Source organism: Pristis pectinata, chromosome 13, assembly GCF_009764475.1.
Source record: "Pristis pectinata isolate sPriPec2 chromosome 13, sPriPec2.1.pri, whole genome shotgun sequence".
Taxonomy (NCBI): Eukaryota; Metazoa; Chordata; class Chondrichthyes; order Rhinopristiformes; family Pristidae; genus Pristis; species Pristis pectinata.
In genome coordinates, this window is record NC_067417.1 from 48,183,403 (window position 1) to 48,201,301 (window position 17,899).

General features: G+C 49.1%; 1 protein-coding gene across 1 annotated transcript in view; it reads right to left on the reverse strand.

The window, feature by feature from the left end:
• il34 (interleukin 34) overlaps positions 1-17,899 on the reverse strand; it is an 85,076-nt gene that overhangs the window by 25,664 nt on the left and 41,513 nt on the right. The window contains exons 3-4 of the mRNA XM_052028449.1: positions 2,446-2,546; positions 1,662-1,739 (exon numbers count right to left, since the gene is read on the reverse strand). Coding sequence (XP_051884409.1) covers positions 1,662-1,739; positions 2,446-2,546 — 179 coding nt within the window. The remainder of the gene's footprint in view (positions 1-1,661; positions 1,740-2,445; positions 2,547-17,899) is intronic.

Below are 17,899 nucleotides of genomic sequence, written 5' to 3' on the forward strand. Positions count from 1 at the left end.
CAGGGGGGCGAGGTTGACTGGCGCGGAGACCCTGCGCCGAGGCAGAGGGTCGGATGAGAGTGGCGGACAAATCGGTCAGTGGTTTCCTGATGCCTCTGGGTTGCGTGCTCGTGTCAGCGGACATCTTCCTTCAGGTGAGCGTACTCTGCTGGGGTCAATCGTGGGTTCACTCATCCTCTCAGGGCCGTGGAGGAGGCTTGACCCAAAAGCAGAGCAGTGGGGACGATTCAGCAGTGAGTGGCGACTTCCATAATGGACCGCAAAATAACAAGGCATGAGGGGCCCCAAAACAGGAGAGAACAGAAACTAAACAGTGCAGGCAACAAGGTGACCTTAGGTAGGGCGAGTAAAGCTAGGGGCAACTGGTTGGGCCCGGCTGGTTCGATGAGTGGACAAGGACCGTGGATGAGAACTGGAGTTAAATAGGCTGTGATGAATCTGGAACAAGCAGCAGGTGAATCCTATTAGCTGGGTGAAGACTGGGAGATGCCCGCACGTGCAGGCTGGGAGGTGTCCATGGGAGTAGGTCCGACAACATCAAAGAGAAACTGGGTCGATGCTCAACCGTAACTGCAAGCTTGGGTTCAATCTGGGTAGGGCAGGAAGTAAAAGCAAGATAAAGATGGGAAATTATGAAGAACACAGATAAGGTAGATAGTCTTTTTTCCCATGATGGGAGTATCTAAAACTAGAGGGCATAGGTTTAAGGTGAGAGGGGAGAAATTTAAAGGGGGTCTGAGGGGCAAGCTTCTCCAAACAGAGGGTGGCAGGTCTATGGAACGAGCTGTCAGAGGAAGTGGTGGAGGTGGGTACAATTACAATGTTTAAGAGACATTTGGAGAGGTACATGGATAGGACAAGTTTGGAAGGATATGGGTCAAATGCAGGCAAATGGGATTGGCATAGATATGCATTTTGGCCGGCATGGATGATCAAAATCTATAAAGATGGAAATGCATCAGGCGTGTAATTTTACGTAAGAGATTAACTCTGGTCCAAAATAGGTAATGTAGGTGGCAAATGGAAGATAAAGAGGAAAATGTATAAGGAATGTAACTTAAGCAACTGGCCAGCTTCCAACTTAAACAGGGGCAGGCAATCTACAGAATAGCAGAACCTACCAAATACTCCCTCCTGTATGTTATATCTTTTTACAATTAGACGTATCTGTAAGCAAATTGGCTGCTGTTTTTTCCACAGTTACAGTAGGGACCATATTCTAAAGGTATCCCGTTGGCCACGGAGCACTCAGACAATGACCTGCGGTTGTTATGGGCACACACTCTACAAAAGCAAGCCGTTCTACATCCAGTGAGTCAACTCCTCCTCCTACACACAATCACACAACTGCGGCAGTGTGAAATGGCTTCTGGTAAGGAAAGCGGAGTTCTTTGGAAAAAAATCTGGCATGCTACTTACTAAAATAAAAACTCGGCAACACGGGTTCGGAGGTGGTTGGGAGGGGGTGGGAGCAGGAGAGAGAGGAAAGAAGTCTCCCCCACACCACTTGCCCGTCCTTCTGGAACCCAATGGCACAGGTACAGAGACATCAGGACGAGGATTCTGAACCAGCAACAGGTTCACAGCCCGAAGATTCATGATCCAGAGACAATTTAGGATAAGCAAGAAAGAAAGGTTGAACTTTCTGCATTTGAACCTACCATTCGAGTAACATTTATCGTTCGATAAATATCTTCGTAGTGAACTTGAACGGAGTAGCTAATTGGAAGGTAATCTTTCTGCAAATGAAATAAAACCAACCATTAACCCCACATAACAGCGTAACGTTAAAACATGCTGTTGCCTCCCCCCCCATCGCAACCCTCAGTGCAAGATCCACCCAATGCCCCTTCACAATCAGCGAAAGCGCACTGCTCACGTTCTCGGTGGCTGCCCTCCGATTGCATCTCCTTATCACATGGGTCTAAATCCTCAAGGACTATCCCAAAAACCAATGACACAGTTTGCAGGAAACACATGGAGCAAAAATGGACAGGGAGAGTTTTGAACTTCCACTCAAAATGGGAAGAGGTAGGAGTGGATGATGGAAAAACTCCCACTTCCAACACAAACTCGGATTAGGTACCTCACTGGGGAACCGTGTCCCCAACACTTCATAATGAGTGATGCCACTTCATTTCCTCAATTCACAGCTGTAACCAAGTTGAAGAACAAGGCTAGTTATGAAGATGCCACGGTCAAACAGCTTACCCACATTGGCTGGCTCCTCGGGTTGGTAGACCAACAGTCACTGCCAACCACAGATCTCTAGCGTGGCAGCGATCAGTGACTTCATTTGAGGGAAAACAGGTAGGAAGTGGGTCGGGGGGAAAGCAGCCAGAATCCCAGAATTTGCCACTTTTCCAGCCAGAGAATTTTGGAACGAAAGCACTCACGGGAGCCTCGGCAGGGGTACGTGCTATTGCAACGTGAAGCACCATTTACCATGTACTTGACCCGTTGTCTGTACTGCAGCTTATTGTGAAGCTCCTCCAGATGGATACAGAGTGAGTCAGCAGTCACCAGTGCCCCGAGGAGACTTAAATCTGAGGGAAGAGAGGCAAAACTCTGAGAAATCGCAGTGGTGGTGTGGAAATTGGGTTACAAGCATCGGAAATCAAACCAAGCCCACTATTCTAACATTGCCGACACACCCGCCAACCAAATCCTGTGGATGAGAGGTTAAAGTCAGGAACCCTACCCCCACCCTCTCGCAGCGTAAGGGAGATGTCAGTGGTGCCCAGGCTAATGTACATCCCTCATCTCTGAAAGGGAGCATATGGTTAGTATTACTTTGCTGTTGTGTGATTTTCTTGTGTATAAATTGACAGTCACATTATTTAACGGATGGAAAGTACTATGGGATATACTGAAGTTATAGAAGGTCTTACATAAAAGTTAAACCTTTGTAACTCCAATTCACTGAAACCAACCCACCCTGTAACCCAATCCATTCAACCCAACCTACCCTGTAACCCAATCCATTCAACCCAACCCACTCTGTAACCCAATCCATTCAACCCAACCCACCCTGTAACCCAATCCATTCAACCCAACCTACCCTGTAACCCAATCCATTCAATCCAACCCACTCTGTAACCCAATCCATTCAACCCAACCCACCCTGTAACCCAATCCATTCAACCCAACCTACCCTGTAACCCAATCCATTCAATCCAACCCATTGAACCCAACCCACTCTGCAAACCAACCCATTCAACCCAACCCACCCTGTAACCCAATTCATTCAACCCAACCTACCCTGTAACCCAATCCATTCAACCCAACCCACCCTGTAACCCAATCCATTCAACCCAAGCCATTGAACCCAACCCCCCTCTGTAACCCAATTCATTCAACCCAACCCACCCTGTAACCCAATTCATTCAACCCAACCTACCCTGTAACCCAATCCATTCAACCCAACCCACCCTGTAACCCAATCCATTCAACCCACCCATTGAACCCAACCTACCCGGTAACCCAACCCATTAAACACAACCCACCCTGTAACCCAACCCATTGAACTCAACCCAACAAACCCAAACCACCCTGTAACCCAACCCATTGAACCCAACCCAACGCACTGAACCCAATCCACTGTACCCAACCCAACCCATTGATCACAACCCATGCTGTAACCCAACCCATTGAACCCAACCCCCTCACCTGCGACCCAATCCATTGACTGGATCCCAGTTTCTCCTGTTCTGACTGCCTGATTTGTGGTGTCAGATCATTTTTTTTGAAAAGCCAGTGCTTCTATTACAATGCCTGGCGAATGGTCCCGAGCATTTCCAGGATACAGGGTGGCACAGCGGCACAGCCAGTAGAGCTGCTCCCTCACAGCTCCAGCGACCCGGGTTCAAATCTGACCTCGGCCGCTGTCTGTGTGGAGCTTGCGACCGTGTGGGTTACCTCCGGGTGCTCCGGTTTCCTCCGACAACCCGAAGACCTGCAGGTTGGCAGGTTAATTGGCTGCTGCACATTAGTGTGTAGGTCAGTGGTAGAATGTGGGGAGAATAAAATGGGATTTGTGTAGATGGATAGCACAGACCCAATGGGTGAAGGGCCTATTGACGCGCTGTACGACTGACTCTACGATGCTGGGAAAACCACAGAGGTGTTAGAAGGAGATACATTTCTTCATTTTATTTCATCATTTAATTAATCAAACACTGGGGGGAAGGGGGAGGGATGAAAAGGGGTGACCAGTCCTGGGATGAACCTTCAGAAACAGCCCCATGTCATACAGTCATACAGCACGGAAACAGGCTCTTCAGCCCACCTGGTCCACGCCAACCAAGATTCCCATCTAAGCCAGTCCCATTTGCCCATGTTTTGCTCTAAACTAGGTGCAAAGTGCACCAGTCCTGAAGCAGGGTCCCGATCCAAAATGTCGACCATCCCTCTACCTCCACAGATGCTGCTCGACCCACCGGGTTCCTCCAGCAGTTTGTTTTTTTTGCCGTTTTGTGCATCTCTAACAAACATTATGCACTGGATTCCGGTCAAATCAGTTCAGATCTGGGTTCTGTCTAAACATTTGTGTTCAACCAGGGTCGAGTCCTGTTTGTGCTAGGGCCTTTATCCGGGTCATCCCTCTAAACCTTTCCTATTATGTACCTGTCCAAGTACCTTTTAAATTCTGTTAATGTACCTGCCTCAACCACTTCCTCTGGCAGCTCGTTCCATCTACTGACCACCCTCTGGGTGACAAAGCTGCCCTTCAGCTACCTCTCACCTTAAACCTGTACCCTGGGAAAAAGTCCGAGTGCATTCGCCCTAGCTGTGCCCCTCATGAGGTTACCCATCATTCTCTTACACTCCAATTGAATGAAGTCCTAACCTATTCAACCTCTCTCTGAAACCGAGTCCCTCGAGTCCTGGCAACATCCTCAGATATCTCCTCTGTGCTCTTTCCAACATAATGGTATCTTTTCTATAGCAGGATGACCAAAACGGAACACAATATTCCAAATGTGACTTTGCCAACGTTTTGTACAACTGCAACGTAACATCCCAACTTCTATACTCAGTGCCCTGACTGATGAAGGCCAGCGTGCCACATGCCTTATTCACCACCCTGTCTACCTGCGATGCCACTTTCAGGGAACCGTGTACTTGTACTCCTAGGTCCCTCTGGTCTACAACACTCCCCAGGGCCCGACCGTTCACTGTGACTGACGGATGTTGCAGGGGTTGGATGCATGGCTTCAGATTCAAGACACCCGATCCCAAAAGGCAACAGTGTGTGGATAATTCTACTGAGATTTTAACCCCGGCAGTGCTGAAGCCAGGGTTAAAATCTCAGTAAAATTATCAGAAACGGACCGTGTGGTGTGGGGGTGAGAGATTTCTCAGGAGCAGCAAGGTAGAGAGAGAGAGGGGTCCAATAGAGCAAAGAATCAGATGCAAACTGCGCAAAGTTTGCAACTAGGTGCAAAGTGCACCAGTCCTGAAGCAGGGTCCCGATCCAAAATGTCGACCATCCCTCTACCTCCACAGATGCTGCTCGACCCACCGGGTTCCTCCAGCAGTTTGTTTTTTTGCCGTTTCGTGCGTCTCTAACAAACATCATGCACTGGATTCCGGTCAAATCAGTTCAGATCTGGGTTCTGTCTAAACATTTGTGTTCAACCAGGGTCGGGTCCTGTTTGTGCTAGGGCCTTTATCCGGGTCAGTTCGACTCGGGATCAGGACGTGGGGCTGTGCTGGACAGACATTCAGCCAGGGAGCTGATAAGCAACATGATGTGGGACAGGAGGGTGATTTTTTTTGGGTGAAGATTTTGACTGGGTGTGAGCAGCGGGCAGTGATGCTCAAGAGGAGAACACACTCAGGTTTTCAGTGGTACGTTTCTCTCTTTCCACCTTCCTGTACCTTCTTTGATCTTCCCTAGTTATTCGTTTCCCCTCCTCTCGGACCAGAGGGCACAGGTTTAGGGGGTAAGAGGATTTTTGAGGCAGGCACGGTAGTGTAGCGGTTAGCGTAACGCTATTACAGCGCCAGCGACCCGGGTTCAATTCTCACCGCTGACTGTAAGGAGTTTGTACGTTCTCCCCGTGTCTGCGTGGGTTTCCTCCGGGTGCTCCGGTTTCCTCCCACATTCCGAAGACGTACGGGTTAGGAAGTTGTGGGCGTGCTACGTTGGCGCCGGAAGCGTGGCGACACTTGGGGGCTGCCCCGAGAACACTCTACACAGAAGATGCATTTCACTGTGTGTTTCAATGTACATGTGACTAATAAAGAGATCTTATCTTATCTCAGAAGAGATTTGAGGAAGAATGTTTTTCACCCAGACGGTGGTTGCAACCTGGAACCCACTGCCTGAGAGGGTGATGGAGGCAGAGACTCTCACAACACTTAAGAGGCAGCTGGACAAGCCCTAAAATCACCAAGGCACAGAAGGCTACGGACCAAGTTCTAGTAAGTGGGATTAGTAGATGTAGGTACCTGATGACTAGCATAGACGTGGTGGGCCGAAGGGCCCGTTTCTGTGCTGTATTATTCTATGACTCAGACTTTTCTGAGAATCTAGCAGGCAAAACATTCTATTCATGCCAACCTAAAGTGCTAACTCTGTTTCTCTCTCTGCACATGCCGCCTGACCTGCTGAGTGTTTCCAGCCTCTTCCTTTTATTACAGTGCATCTTATGTATGGTAACACAGTGCGGCCACAATGTGATAGTTGTTAGCTGGATGGGGTAGAGTTTGAGTGTTGCTGGACTTGTGCTCAATGAGGTAACTAGAGAGTGTTCCATCGTACATCTTATCTGTGCCTTGTAGTTGGTAGAAAGGTTGTGAAGTGCAGTTAGCTTCAGGAGAGCAACCTGCCATCAATTCTAAAAGGCACAGTCTTTCAACTCAATAGTCCAGTCATTTCTGACTCCCAAGAAGCTGGTGACAGGGGATTCAATGATGGTAATATCTGAACATCAAGGGGAAGACGTTAGACTCTCTCTAGTGGAGATGGCCATTGCTTGGTACTTGGGAGACGTCAGTGTTACAGTAAAACTCCAATAATCCTGCACAGTGGGAACTTCGGCGGTGCCAGCCTGGAACTTTTTCCAGACTATTGAATTAATACCCTAACACACCTTTAATTCACCCTTTTTGTTAAGATGTATTGTAGTAAGTTTTCCAGTGAACCTAGTTAGCTTAAAGGGAGCACAGGGAATGGGCCTGGTAAACGTAAAGGGACCAGGGGAAATATCAGCTCGTGAACCGGATGCTGAGCCGTCAGGATTCCCGAATAGTCGGACAGTGGACGACCGGAGTTTTGTCGCACTGTTGTCCAGGTGTTGCGACAGGCAGGTACAGGTTACTTCATTAGTGGAAAGGAACACTGTCATCAACACACAGTCCCCTCTCTGACCTTACGACAGAGTGAAGGTCATCAGTTGAGCTGCTGTGACCAACTGTGCCTCCACCGGCATGACGGACTGCAGCCCCACTAACAGTGTTAGCTGGGGTTGAAACGTTTGTAGCTCCAGCCACCTTCCTTGGTTTGAAGGATGGCTCCAGCCATGCGGAGGTTCCCCCGACACCTCATTATAGGAAGGATGTGGGAGCGTTGGAAAGGGTGCAGAGGAGATTTACCAGGATGCTGCCTGGTTTGGAGAGTATGGATTATGAGGAGAGACTAAAGGAGCTAGGGCTTTACTCTTTGGAGAGGAGGAGGATGAGAGGAGACATGATAGAGATGTACAAAATATTAAGAGGAATAAATAGAGTGGACAGCCAGCGCCTCTTTCCCAGGGCACCAATGCTCAATACAAGAGGGCATGGCTTTAAAGTAATGGGTGGGAAGTTCAAGGGAGATATCAGAGGGAGGTTTTTTTTAAGCCAGAGAGTGGTTCGTGCATGGAATGTGCTGCCTGGGGTGGTGGTGGAGGCAGGTACATTGGTCAAATTCAAGAGATTGTTAGATAAGCATATGGAGGAATTTAAAATAGGGGGATATGTGGGAGGAAGGGGTTAGATAGTCTTAGGCGAGGTTTAAAGGTCGGCACAACATGGTGGGCCGAAGGGCCTGTATTGTGCTGTACTGTTCTATGGTACACATCTTCTTGAGCTCCTTCATGTTTCTCCTCATCGTGCTGCCTCGATCTCACCCTATCCTTGCCACCCAGAACCCATTCATGCCCTTGTAGGGACCAAGTTTACAATAAGTGGTCTTGGCAAAATCCAATGCAAGTATCAGCAGACAGGCTATTAATGAGCAAGTGCCACTTGATAGTGATGTCAACGTTCCATCATTATGCTGCAGCGTAGACTTGTGCAGCAGCAGTTAGATGGTTTGAAATATAACTGTACAATCCTCCACTTTCTTAGATTGTGATTTCAGTTCCACAACCAAAGCCAGGAGCTATCAACCTTTGCTTGTGCTCTTAGCCACTGCTTCATGTCACCTGGATCAAACTGACACATCTGGTTTCCGTAATGGAGGAGATCTCAGGAGAAGGTCGAGGTGGATCAGCCGCTTGACACTGGTGCCTCAGAATGGTTGAAGAGGCCTCATCATTTTCTCCTCTACCATCGCTGTGGATGGCAATGTGTGCTCTGCACACTCTAGACTTTGGCAGCTGCGCCAAATGACTACTCCCCTGTAGGGCCATTACAGCCAAAGGCCAGACTGGCATGTGGCTCTCTCTCCCTCTATGTGCCCCTTTGTGTGTGTGTCTCTCTCTCTATGACTCCCAATACCTCTCTCTGTCTGTCTCCCTCTCTCTGACTCCCACTGTGTGTGTCTCTCTCTCTCTTTGACTCCCTCTCGACTCCCATTCTTTGTGTGTGTCTCTTTCTCTGTCTCTCTCTCTCTAACTCCCACTCTCTGTGTGTATGCGTCTCTCCCTCTCTCTGACTCCCATTCCGTGTGTCTCTCTCTCCGACTCCCTCTTCACACGTCTCTCTCTCTCTCTCTCTCTTTATACAAGTGTCCTCACACACACACAGCTGCCCATGCACACAGGCACAGTGTCCAACGGGACCATTTGCTCCCGAAAATTGCAAGGATAGCTATTATATCATTCCTGTTGGGGGAGATTTTGTTTTCCACTAAAATACTTCAAAAACTACTTCCTTGGCTGCAAAGCACTTTGGATTGTCCAGAGGTTGTGAAAGACAATACAACTTTAAGCTCTTTCCTTTCCAGGTTGGCTAATTTCCCGGACACCAATTTTTTTTTTGATCATAAATATTTGAACAAGGGGCTTGATACTGGCCACTGGCTCCCTGGTTTGATGCATTCCTCCTGGACGGACTGAAACTGCATCAGTTTTCTCTCCTCCATTACAACTGGCATCCATATGTACATTGTAATTATTGAGGGGCACAACTTGAGTCCAAGGGACCCCTCTGGAGAATTTCATCGCAGCCCTCCAAACAAACTTCAGCAGTGGCAGAAAGCCCAATGCATGTTTCACTTGGGTCTTTAAGTGCCTCGACTGATTGATCCTACACAGCAGCACTCAATCTGGATCTAGTCACCTCACAGAGGGTGTCTCGGAAGCTTGGAGAGCTGTAAAGAGCAAGCAGCTGAGGTTTACTGGGCTCTGGAGGCCACTGTGGTCCAGATGTGGCCGGGGTAATGCATCACAAGATGGTGCTTCAGCCCTCTTGGTTTCAACAGTCACAGGGAATGAGAAGATCCCACAATTTGGAGTTTAGTCCAAATATATTATCTTCAGGTGTTCAATGTGTTATCCAAATTCTTCACATAGCTCTCTTGAGTTTCATTTCACTCGACGTTTTGGCCTTTTACCCTCTCCTCTATTGATGGGCAGAGCTGAAATCGGCTGTTAACGCTGCCCGGACCTTGTGTGGGATGGGGGTGGAAGTGTGGCTGATTTAGTCTGGGTCACCATCAGCAGAATTCGGCTAGGATCATTGGAGCAGAGGTTTGGCACAGGGACAGACTGACAAGTGGCAAGTAATGTTCACACAACAGGCAGTGACCATCTCCAGCAGGGCACTAAATAGCCAACCTTTGACATCCAGCGTCGTTAGGGACAGGCACGGTAGTGTAGCGGTTAGCGTAACGCTATTACAGCACCAGCAACCCAGATTCAATTCCGGCCGCTGTCTGTAAGGAGTTTGTACGTTCTCCCCGTGTCTGCGTGGGTTTCCTCCGGGTGCTCCGGTTTCCTCCCACGTTCCAAAGACGTACGGGTTAGGAAGTTGTGGGCATGCTATGTTGGCGTCGGAAGCGTGGCGACACTTGCGGGACACGCTATGCAAAAGATGCATTTCACTGTGTGTTTCGATGTACATTGAACTGATAAAGATCTTAATCATCACTAATTCCCATAACAATATCCAGTGGGAAAGGGTTCACCACTGATCAGAAACTCAACTGTAACAGACCATTCTGCAAGAGCAGATCAGTGGGTGGGTATCCTGTGGTGAGTGAATCCCCCACTAACACCCCAAAACCCTTCCATCATTTACAAGGCACAAATCAGGATGGCAGACTCTACTGGCCTGGATGAACACTGCTCAACACAGGGTGCTGCTCCTCATTTCTGAAGAGAGGCGGAGAAGGGGATTTTCTTGGGTTGCCTTGTGCCAACCGTGTGCCTGTTGTGACGCACTCTGCCAATTTTCCAATAATAGAAGGATGTGGAAGTCCCAATGAGTCCAAGTGACTGTGTGCCTTTCCTCCAGGTATTCTGGTTTGCTCCCAACATCAAAGACATATGGGTCGGTAGGTTAAATGGCCACTGTGAGATGTCCCGAGTGTGTTGATGGGTGGTAGAATCTGGGGGGAGTTGACAGACATGCAGGGAGAATAAAACGGGTTAGGGTAGGATTAGGGTAGAGGGGAGCTCGATAGTCAGCACAGACCTGGTGGGCCGAAGGGCCTGTTTCCGTGCTGTAGTGCTCTAATGACTCTAAGAGTCATACAGCATGGAAACAGGCCCTTTGGCCCAGCAAGTCCATGCCGACCACATTGTCCACCCAGGTAGTCCCAGTTTCCTGCGTTTGGCCCAATATCTCCTCCACCTATCCAAGTACTTCTTAAATGATACCACTGTACCTGCCTCACCCACTTCCTCTGGCAGCTCGTTCCATATACTCACCACCCTCTGCGTGAAAAAGTTGCCCCTCGGGTCCCTTTTAAATCTTTCCCCTCTCACCCTAAATCCAGGCCCCCTAGTTTTGGACTCCTCTACCCTGGAGAAAAGACTGTTACCGTCCACCTTATCTAGGCCTCTCATAATTTTAAACACTTCTATAAGGTCGCCCCTCATTCTATGTTGCAAGGAATAAAGACCTAGCCTGGCCAACCTCTCTCGATAACTCAGGCCCTCCAGTCCTGGCAGCATCCTCGTAAATGTTTTCTGCGCTCTTTCCAGTTTAACCACGTCTTTCGTATGACATGGTGATCTTCTGACTAAGTCAGACCCAAGCAGATATCGCCACGGTCTTTATCCTTCCCTCGTCTCCAACATTCAAACAAGGTTGCTCTGGATTCTCATGATAGTCATCGATCTAGTGCACAAATTCTGTTTCTCCCTCTCCACAGATGCTGACTGACCTGCTGAAAATTTCCAGCATTTTGTGTTCTTATTTTGGATTTCCAGTATTTGGCTTTGGGACTCAATTTTACTTGGAGGTTATAGACAAAATTAAACCTGTGAAATGAGGTGGTTACAGTTGGTACCATTCATACCAGTGAGCTGGGTTCAATCCTGACCTCTGGCGCTGTCTGTGTGGAGTCTGCATGTTCTCCCTGTGACTGGGTGGGTTTCCCCCAGGTACTCCCAGTTTTCTCCCACGTCCCAAAGACGTGTGGGTTGGTGGGTTAATTGTTGACTGTAAATTACCCCCAGCGTGTGGGTGTGGGGTAGAACTGGGGGGGGGGGTGGAGTTGATGGGAATGTGGGGAGAATGAAATGGGATTAATGGAGGTGGGTGGTTGATGGTCGGTACGGACTCGGTGGGCCGAAGGGCCCGTTTCTGTGATGTACAACTCTGTGAGAGGTCTCTCAGCCATCTTACTGGTTGTGGCACAGCCTTGTCCAACTCCACATGCAGTGGGAGGCAAGGGGTCTACCACCTGACCATAATCAAAATAGAAACACATAATGTAACCAGAAGGCTGGTTTAGAAACAAGTGTGAATGTGGGTTGCCTCTCTCTCTCCCCTGCATGTCCTTCTATTCTCCAATCCAGTCCACTTGCAGTCAAGCGTTCTCTACCCCAGGCGGTTGTGGAGGCTACATCAGTGGGAGTATTTAAAGAGGAGATACAGGTTGAATCTCTCTGATCTGGCACTCCTGTGGTCTGGCATGTTTTAAATCCGTGGTACAGACCTGTACTAACTAACTAATTCTAATTAAAATTAACTGGGATCTGCACTAATCTGTCACTAATTAACCTACCAGTGCAACTGCTCCCAATCTCAGCGGACAGCGTTTCCGACTTCTGGAAACTTCGGAGCAGGTAGTTCTCGGAACCCTTGTGTGACCCAAGGAGTGTCTATGCTTTTCAAAACAAAAACCAATTCTCCTGCTCAGAGGAAGATTATCGGGGGCAATTTCGGTGGTCCGGAATTGTACTGGACTAGAGTGTTTCAACGTGTCGATACATTTTTTTTGAAAGACCATGGAATGGAGGGCTAAGAGAAACTGGCACAGGAGTTGAGGCCTGGGGCAGATCGACCACAATCCTATTGAATAGCAGGGCGGGCTTGAGGGGCTAAGTGGCCCACTCCTATTCCTATTTTCTCATGTTTTTATGCCAAACCTTGGTCCCCTGTGGCAATGCACATTTCCCACATCCCCTTTCTGCAGTCAGACCCTCACTCCACCCTTCTGTTACTAAAAGAATTGAATACCTGAAGGCTCCCCACACCACCCCGTCAGCTCATCCAGAACTCTCTCGCATCGATGTCCTTCCTCGAAACCCTCCCGTTTACACCGACCTCAAGATCCTCACGTTAGGGAGCTTCCCCAGGGTCGCGGTTACTCCATCCACTGTATCCAACCTGGTGTTGCCCCTCCCAGTTCTGGGCCCCTATCCACTTCACTGCTCTGTCGCCGAGATACCGTCCTGACTGTCGACTCGGTCTATGCTTCTTATCATCTTGTACACCTCTATCAAATCACCTCTCATCCTCCTCTCCAAAGAGAAAAGCCCTAGCTCACTCAACTTATCCTCATAAGACATGGTCTCCAATCCAGGCAACATCCTGGTAAATCTCCTCTGCACCCTCTCTAAAGCTTCCACATCCTTCCTATAATGAGGCAACCAGAACTGAACAGGTCGTTGCATCTCAATTTGCACATCAGTGCTCGCCCTCCCAACCAACTTGACTCCCTCACCACATTACAAGCCAAGGCCTGGTTGGCCAACCACCCACTGTTCAGGGTGGGGGGGGACAGTGGGTGAGACAAGAGCAGCAGAGACTGGGTTCAACGTCACGTGTTCAGAAGCTCACCTGATCAAACCTCCAGGTGCTGGTAAATGGCGTTGGTATAGAAATGTACGAGGGCTGGCATGGACATGATGGGCCGAAGGGCCTGTTCCTGTGCCGTACAACTCCATGAGGGATCCTTTCCCCTCCAACCTCACCCCACCCTGTAGCAGTGGTTACCAATTTACCCTCAGATTCCTGCCTACAGTTAATTCCCTTGATAGATTTACAGTGAAAGGAGAAATGTCTCACTTGTAATGGCTCTGCAAGCAAACCACTGCTCTCTCCAAGTTGCATCTGTTCCTTTACAGATTTTATTATACAATCACATTCTCAAATAGATACTCAGAAATTTCTACCAGGGGTTTGTAATCCAGAGCTGGGACCTGTGCTCCATCTGTAACACTGCAGCCTTTGACAACAAACAGAGGAAGGAGAATTCCTGTTCTAACTGGCGTCAGCTTATTAGCAAACATCTTTCACTAATAAAGTGCCGAACCACATCTCAGAATGCTTTCAAGATGCTTTGCATACTTAGAATTATATGCACAGACTGTGGCTCATGAGGGGAACACAGCCAGCCATTTGACGGCACAAGATCAAGTTAAATGATTAGTGAACGTCTTTTCCAACTAGTTGACAGTTAATCTTGCATAGTTTTTTTCAAATGCAAATTGGCAGTCTTCAAACCTCCACCCTGATGGCAAGCCTCCAACTGATGGCATTGTGGCCAAGTTTGCAGTCGATACCAAGATCGGTGGAGGGACAGGCAGTGTCGCGGAGGCAGGGAGTCTGCAGAAGGGCTTGGGCAGGTTGGGAGAGCGGGCAAAGAAGTGGCAGATGGAATACAGTGTAGGGGAGTGTGGGGTTATGCACTTTGGTAGGAAAGATAAAGCTGTGGGCTGTTTTCTAAATGGGGAGAGAATTCAGAAATCAGAGGTGCAAAGGGACCTGGGAGTCCTGATTCAGGATTCCCTTCAGGTTATCTTGCAGGTTGAGTCGGTAGTAAGGAAGGCAAATGCAACGTTAGCATTCATTTCGAGCGGACTGGAATATAAAAGCAAGGATGTACTGTTCAGGCTTTATGAGGCGTTGGTCAGACCACATTTGGAGTACTGTGAGCAGTTTTGGGCCTTGGATCTAAGGAAGGATGTGCTGGCATTGGAGAAGGTCCAGAGGAGGTTCACAAGAATGATCTTGGGAATGAAAGGCTTGATGTATGAGGAGCGTTTGATGTCTCTGGGCCTGAACACGATGGAGTTCAGAAGAATGAGGGGGGGGATCTCATTGAAACCCACCGGATACTGAAAGGCCTGGATAGAGTGGACGCAGAGAGGATGTTTCCATCAGTGGGAGAGTCCAGGATCCGAGGGCGCAGCCTCAGAATAAAGGGATGTCCCTTTAAAACTGAGACGAGGAGGAATTTCTTCAGCCAGAGGGTGGGGAATCTGTGGAACTCATTGCCACAGAGGGCTGCGGAGGCCAAGTCATTGGGTGTACTTAAGGCAGGGATTGGTAGGTTCTTGATTGGTGAGGGGGATAAGGGTCACAGGGAGAAAGCAGGAAAATGGGGTTAAAGAATCAGCCATGACTGAATGGTGGAGCAGATTCGATGGGCCGAATGGCCCTGATTCTGCTCCGATCTCTCATGGTCCACTCAGAAACCTGGGATGGGCAAGTACCAGCCTTGCCAGTGAGAATCAGGACGGCACGGTGATACGATTGGTACAGCCGTAGCCTCACGGCTCCAGTGACCCCGGTTCAATTCCGGCTTCCGGCGCCGCCCGTGTGGAATTCGCACACTCTCCCTGTAACCATGTGGGCTTCCCCCCGGGTGCTCCGGTTCCCTCCCACATCCCAACGACGTGCGGGTCGGAAAGTTACCCCTAAAGTGTAGGTGGGAGGCTGGAGAATTATAGTGGGGCGTTAATGGGCATGTGAGACAGAACAGGGTGTGGGGGAATGTGATTGCACCAAGCACTGGCATAGACTCGATGGGCCAAATGGTCTCCTAGGTTGAAACTTCCCTTTCGCTTTGATAACAGACACGTGATCCTCAACAGGAAAAGAGCCTCGAGTTCAGTGCTTACACACGGGCTCAGTCACCGCACAACAGCATCAGCCTAGATTACGAGACAGGAGTGGGGACATAGCCCAGCAGGCAGCACCAGACCAGCGGGGGCTCGGTTTCCAGCTACGGACTCCCGGGGGTATTCCAACAAACTCCCCAGCTCCAGCAGTGGCCCAGTGACTTGTTACTGGGGCGGATCTCAGTCTGTGCCCCCGTGGGACCCCTCTCGCCGTATAGGGTCCAGAAAGCCTGCAGCCCACCCCTTTAAAAACTGAGTGCAGTAAACTACAGCTCTGCAACAGCAGTGCAGTACTACAGGAGGCTGCCTGGCCTTTACCTGTCACGGGCGTTGGGTGGAAAGCCCTGTGTCGATCATTCGTACCCCCTTCGCTTATCAGGAGAATCGGGGCAGGTTGGGTGTAATGTCACACAGAGGCAGGAATGAACATAGAACATTACAGCACAGTACAGGCCCTTCGGCCCACAATATTGTGCCGACATTTTATCCTGCTCTAAGATCTATCTAACCCTTCCCTCCCACATAGCCCCCCCATTTCTCTATCATTCATGTCGCTATCTAAGAGTCTCTTAAATGTCCCTAATGTATCTGCCCCCACAACCTCTGCCGGCAGTGCGTTCCACGCACCCACAACTCTCTGTATAAAAAACTTACCCCTGACATCCCCTTATATCTTCCTCCAATCACCTTAAAATTATGCCCCCTCGTGTTAGCCATTGTCGTCCTGGGAAAAAGTCTCTGACTGTCCGCTCGATCTATGCCTCTTATCATCTTGTACACCTCTATCAAGTCACCTCTCATCCTCCTCCTCTCCTAAGGGAAAAGCCTTAGCTCAGTCAACCTATCCTCATAAGACATGCTCTCCAATCCAGGCAGCATCCTGGTAAATCTCCTCTGCACCCTCTGTAAAGCTTCCACATCCTTCCTATAATGGGGCGACCAGAACTGAACACAATACTCCAAGTGTGGTCTGACCAGTGTCCTACAGAGCTGCAACATCACCTCGCGCCTCCTGAACTCAATACCCCAACTAATGAAGGCCAACATACCATATGCCTTCTTAACAACCCTATCGACTTGCGCAGCAACGTGAGAATGAAGCCAAGGATTAATTCCCACTTTGAGGAAAATTAACCCAATGGTGTGACATCAGACGACCTGGGAAAGTCCTCCTCGTGAACATCTGGGAATGGGAGCCTAAACCGAGAGAGCCGTCCCACAGAGTAGTCACAACAACAGTTGTGCTCGGAGAATCGGACCTCACAGACTCCTCGCTCATAGTCCCCACACATGGTATGGTCCCATTGTCAGGACAGAGACAAGAATGGCAGTACAGTGTGGTCCAGGGAGGATGGATTGGCTCTGAAAGTCTCACAGCATCAGGGCGAACTTCCTCCAGCGCATCACCCTCTGTCCCCCCCCTCAACTGGTGAATCAGTGCTCCATGTTGAGAGACACTTGGAAGCAGCACTGGAAACAGCAGGGGTACAGAATAAGTGGGGTCTTCAATGTCCACCACCAATGCAGACCAGAGACCCAAGGAACAAAGCTGGCAGACTGGGTCTACGGCAACGCCTTGCCCTCACCAATCTACCTACTGCAGCTATATGTGTCCACAACAGCACTGCTAGAAGCGATTAGCTAAACAGCAAAAGCATCAGGCATTAGACAAAGCGAAGCAACCCAACACAACCAACGGATTAGATTAAATCAGTAAATTGGTTTATTATTGTCACCTGTATGGTGGTACAGTGAAAAACTTTGTTTTGCATGCCATCCATGCAGATAATTTCATCACATCCGTGCATTGAGGTAGTACAAAGGAAAACAATAACAGAATGCAGAATAATGTGTTACAGTTACAGAGAAAGTGCAGTGCAGGCAGACAATAAGGTGTAAGGTCTCAACTAGGTAGATTGTGAGGTCAAGAGTCCATCTTATTGTACTAGGGGACCGTTCAATAATCTTATAACAGCAGGATAGAAGCCATCCTTGAGCCTGGTGGTACGTGCTTTCAGGCTTTTGTATCTTCTGTCTGATGGGAGGGGGGAGAAGAGAGAATGTCCAGGGCGGGAGGGGTCTTTGATTACGTTGGCTGCTTTGCCAAGGCAGCGAGAAGTGTAGACAGAGTCCAAGGAGGTTTCTGTGATGCGCTGGGCTGTGTCCCCAACTCTCTGCAGTTTCTTGCGGTCCCGGGCAGAGCAGTTGCCGTACCAAGCCGTGATGCATCCAGACAGAATGCTTTCTATGGTGCATCGATAAAAGTTGGTGAGTGTCAAAGGGGACATGCCAAATTTCTTTAGCCTCCTGAGGAAGTAGAGACGCTGGTGAGCTTTCTTGGCTGTGGCATCTACATGGTTGGACCAGGACGGGCTATTGGTGATGTT